Here is a 4,358-nt window from a genome sequence, read left to right as displayed (position 1 = left end):
GGTGAGGGGGAATCGCCTTGCAGCCGTGACCTTGGGGCTGGGGCGAGCTGGGCCCTGTGGGATTGGGTCAGGCAACAGCGCTGGGGGCTGGTAAGGGTCAGGCCTTTGGGGGTATGAGAGTCCTGGCTGCAGAGGAACGAGGGAGGCTGGTGGAGGCTGTGCATGGGGGCTTCCTCAGCCCGCCCCACCTTGTCCCCACCCCAGGGTGCGATCCCCGGCAGCCTGCCCCCTCCTGGGCCACCTGGCTTCTCCACTGACTTCCAGGACAATGCAGGGACTGTGACCCAGAGCCTTGCCCTGAAGGGAGGGGGTAGGGAGGGTGCTCCCAGTCCCTCTGGAGGGCTTGTTTACTCTGGATTTGCTGAGGTTGCTGGGGCCAGACCGGGACCCCACCTGGGCCCCCACTGCCCTAGGCCAGCTGGGAATGCCCCAGCAATCCTGGGCCCATCATGGGGGCACCATGTTCCCACTGGAGACAGCCCAGCCCACCTCCCGCTGCCAGCGCCTCCGGGCAGGCTGAAGGAAGATGGCGCCCGCCTGCTGGGGGGAGCTGGCCATGGCCTGGGAGGCAGCAGGTGGGGGTGGGGCGCTGTCCCCAGCCCAGCATGGAGGACAGGGCACTGGAGAGCCGGCAGGTGACTCATCACCCAGGCTTGGGCTGGCCCTGGGCTTGCCAGGCCTGCCGTTTCTGGGCTCTCCAGAGCGGGGTGGGCTTCTCACAAACATGGGGGCGCCGCGGGCACTGACGCCAGACGTTCTCAGTGGCACCATTAAGGCTGAGGTGCTGGGCGGGCGTAGGCTGGGCCAGGGCCTGTACCCCCACTGCATGAGGTTTGGCCTGGGCCTGTGGCTAGCGTGCTTGCAACTGGCTCCAGGCAGGATCTGCGGCCCCGAGTTCCCCAGCACCTGTCTCCCCACTGGCCCACAGAACCTCTCAGCACCCCCTTGCCCTGAGCCAGAGCACCCCAGGCCGAGCCCCCCACCCCCTGGGCAGAATGGGCAAGGAGAAGACCCACATCAACATCGTGGTCATCGGCCATGTGGACTCGGGTAAGTCCACCACCACAGGCCACCTCATCTACAAGTGCGGGGGCATCGACAAGAGGACCATCGAGAAGTTCGAGAAGGAGGCGGCCGAGGTGAGCCCCTGGCTCCAGAGGCCCTGTGGGCTGGACTGGGCTGCCTGGCCCGGCATGCGGGCTGCCTCCTCTGGGCTCTGCCGTGGGAGGCATGTCTCAGAGGGGCCAGGGAAGACCGGCAGGGTGGGGGCGAGGGCACCTGAGGACGTGTGCGGGTGATGGCGGGGGCGGCCATCCATCTGCCGGGAGGTGGCCTGCCCTGCATGGGCCTCAGCAGACTCTGGGGTACTCTGCCAGGCTGAACAGGGCTCCAGGCACCAGGAGGCTTGCCCCCTTGCCCCAGGCTGGGCTGGGGCTGCAGCCGGCTGCCCTCACTTGTCCCGGGGCAGGGCCAGGACTTGGGTTATTAATAGCTGACGGATGGGCACTGGGAGAGCAGAGAGCGGAGAGCACTTGCATGGGGTGTCCTGGGGCGGGGCCCCCTCGCTACAGAGGGGGAGGAGCCAGTTGTTGACCTGCCCTGCCTGGGGCTGACACGGGTGGGACCCCTGCCCGCCTCCCAGGCTCAGGGCTGGGCCAGGCCCAGGAGGGGCAGCCATGGGCTGGGCTGAACCCCTGTCCAGTAGGGTGGGCTGTTCTGAACTGCACCCCGCTGAACCGGCCCCAAAGAAAGCTACATTACCTTCTGTGTCTGCGGTAGCATGGCAGGGGGAGACCGAATAGTTCAAAGGACACCAGTCCTGGTCCCAGCCGGTCCCCTCGGGCAGAGAGGCCTGACTGTGGCCCTGGTTGAGGGATTTCCTCTGGTTTGGGGCTGCAGCCAGGCCCAGGCCGTGGCAGTCCCCAGGCATTTGCAGAGAGAAGCCTGGCCTTGCTCCTGGGGAGACCCCAAACCTCCACTGCTCTGGGGGCGACCTCGAGGAGGCACCTCCTGTTTGAGAGGCTGCGGTGGAAAGAGCTGGAAAGCCAGGCCTCCTTCTGCCTCGTCCGATGCCTTTCTTTTCTCCTTTCCTTAAATAAGAAGATGAAGACTGATTTCACTGACAGCCCAAAACCTAGTGATATTCTTGTCCTCGGCGAGGAAGGGGTCTTGGTGGGGGGAGTGTCCCTGCCTCAGAGAAAGGGGGTTCCGGCTCCTCTGGAGAGCAACTCCAGGCCCTCACGCCACCTGCTGGTGGGCGTGTGGTTCTGCACCGTTAGGACTGGCCTTAGGCTGCTGGGCTGGGCAGGGCTGGGCAGGGCAGGGTGTGGGTGTCTGCACCAGAGGGACGGGGTCAAGTCCAGGACCCCCACGGGGAGCGAGGAGGGCTGGAGCCATCTTCCTCTCTCCGGGCCACTCTGCTGTGACCCGTGGCTGGGGTCTGGGGCCATAGCTGCTGTGTGCTGGGTCCTGTTCTGAGCTGCGTCCCCCCCACCCAGATGGGAAAGGGCTCCTTCAAATATGCCTGGGTGCTGGACAAGCTGAAGGCCGAGCGAGAGCGTGGTATCACCATCGACATCTCGCTCTGGAAGTTCGAGACCACCAAGTACTACATCACCATCATCGACGCCCCCGGCCACCGGGACTTCATCAAGAACATGATCACAGGCACCTCCCAGGTAGGCGTCCCCGGCCCACCACTCCTCCCCCAGGGGCCTCCCTGTGCCTTGGCCAGGGGCTCTGTGAGGACGCTTAGCCAGGCAGACGTAGATGCCAGGCCCTCCCCGGACAGGCGGAGGTACCTATCAGGAGGGGATGCCCAGACCGGCGTGAGACAGACCTGACAGTGCCCACGGCAGCAGGACGAAGGCCCTGGAGTCCCGATCCCTCAGGGCCTCTTCTCTCCAGACCGTGCGTGGCGTGGTTGCCCGCTGTCCCCGGGTGTGAGCGACTTGTCCAGGACTTGTGCTGCTGCGGGCGAAGTGGGGCCTGGGCCTGGTCCCCCACTGCCTTGGAAGAGGCCTCCGTCTCCAGCAGGGCCTGGGGCAGGGCTTATGGTGCGCCCCTGCCGGCAGGCGGACTGCGCAGTGCTGATCGTGGCTGCGGGCGTGGGCGAGTTCGAGGCCGGCATCTCCAAGAACGGGCAGACCCGGGAGCACGCACTGCTGGCCTACACGCTGGGTGTGAAGCAGCTGATCGTGGGCGTCAACAAGATGGACTCCACGGAGCCAGCCTACAGTGAGAAGCGCTACGACGAGATCGTCAAGGAGGTCAGCGCCTACATCAAGAAGATCGGCTACAACCCCGCCACCGTGCCCTTCGTGCCCATCTCGGGCTGGCACGGCGACAACATGCTGGAGCCCTCGCCCAACGTGAGTGCGGCATGGGCGGGGCGGGGCCGGGCAGGGGGGGAGCGGAAGGCCAGGCTACAGGCCCTGGGGGCGGGCCTGGCCAGGGGCCCTTCCTCCTGGGCTTTGCTTCACTGGAAGCAAAGTCCCCACATGGTCCTCAGGTAGGTGCTTCAGGGAGCTGGCTGCAGGGTTCTCGCGCGCTTAGTCTCCCAGAGCCCCGGGGCTGTCAGGAGGCCCTGGGCACCCCAGGGCAGGCTGGACCATGGGGAGCTGTGTGCTCCTGGCCTGGCGGCAGCCTGAGAGCTGGATGACAGGCTCAGGCAGCTGGAGGTGATGAGTGGGATGCTTTTCAGCCCCTGAGCCTGTTTCTAGGGTGGTCAAGCCATAGAAACCCCTGGCCCAGAAGGCAGTCACTCAGTTCTGGTGGGACCACAGCTGCCCCTCCACCCCCAGCTGCCTGGTGTGGGCACAGCCAGGGTCCGGACTAGCGCTGAGCCCCGAGCTAGGTGGCCGGATCATGCTCCCCTCAAGGCTGTAAGTGGCCATGGGGTGCCCCCCAGGCCACCAGCTGTCAGCCCCGCAACCTGACCTGCTTGGTCTGGCTCACCTATGCCCCTCTGCTGACCCTCTGTTAGCCGGGATGTCTGGGATCAGCCGCAAAGAAGGCCAGGCCGCCAGGTCCCTGGGGTGGAGCTGCACAGCCGTGGCAGCCCCTCCCCTTGCTGTCTGTGGCAGGTGGACCGAGTGGGGCTGTCCCCAGGCCACCAGCTGTCAGCCCCGCAACCTGACCTGCTTGGTCTGGCTCACCTATGCCCCTCTGCTGACCCTCTGTTAGCCGGGATGTCTGGGATCAGCCGCAAAGAAGGCCAGGCCGCCAGGTCCCTGGGGTGGAGCTGCACAGCCGTGGCAGCCCCTCCCCTTGCTGTCTGTGGCAGGTGGACCGAGTGGGGCTGTGGAGGGAGGGTGGGGTGGAAAGGGCTGTGCAGGGCTGTGGGGGCCGGGGAGGGG

General features: G+C 66.2%; 1 protein-coding gene across 1 annotated transcript in view; it reads left to right on the top strand.

Annotated features, from left to right (window-relative positions):
* Positions 1-4,358, top strand: part of EEF1A2 (eukaryotic translation elongation factor 1 alpha 2) — a gene marked incomplete at its 3' end in the record, with an annotated part of 7,456 nt that overhangs the window by 345 nt on the left and 2,753 nt on the right. Inside the window, exons 2-4 of the mRNA XM_006167115.3 lie at positions 929-1,139; positions 2,499-2,678; positions 3,075-3,371. Coding sequence (XP_006167177.1) covers positions 996-1,139; positions 2,499-2,678; positions 3,075-3,371 — 621 coding nt within the window. The remainder of the gene's footprint in view (positions 1-928; positions 1,140-2,498; positions 2,679-3,074; positions 3,372-4,358) is intronic.

Source organism: Tupaia chinensis, unplaced genomic scaffold (assembly GCF_000334495.1).
Source record: "Tupaia chinensis unplaced genomic scaffold, TupChi_1.0 Scaffold144472_1, whole genome shotgun sequence".
Lineage (NCBI taxonomy): Eukaryota > Metazoa > Chordata > Mammalia > Scandentia > Tupaiidae > Tupaia > Tupaia belangeri.
The sequence above is the reverse complement of the archived record's forward strand: the minus strand, read 5'-3'. Positions and strand labels throughout refer to the sequence as shown.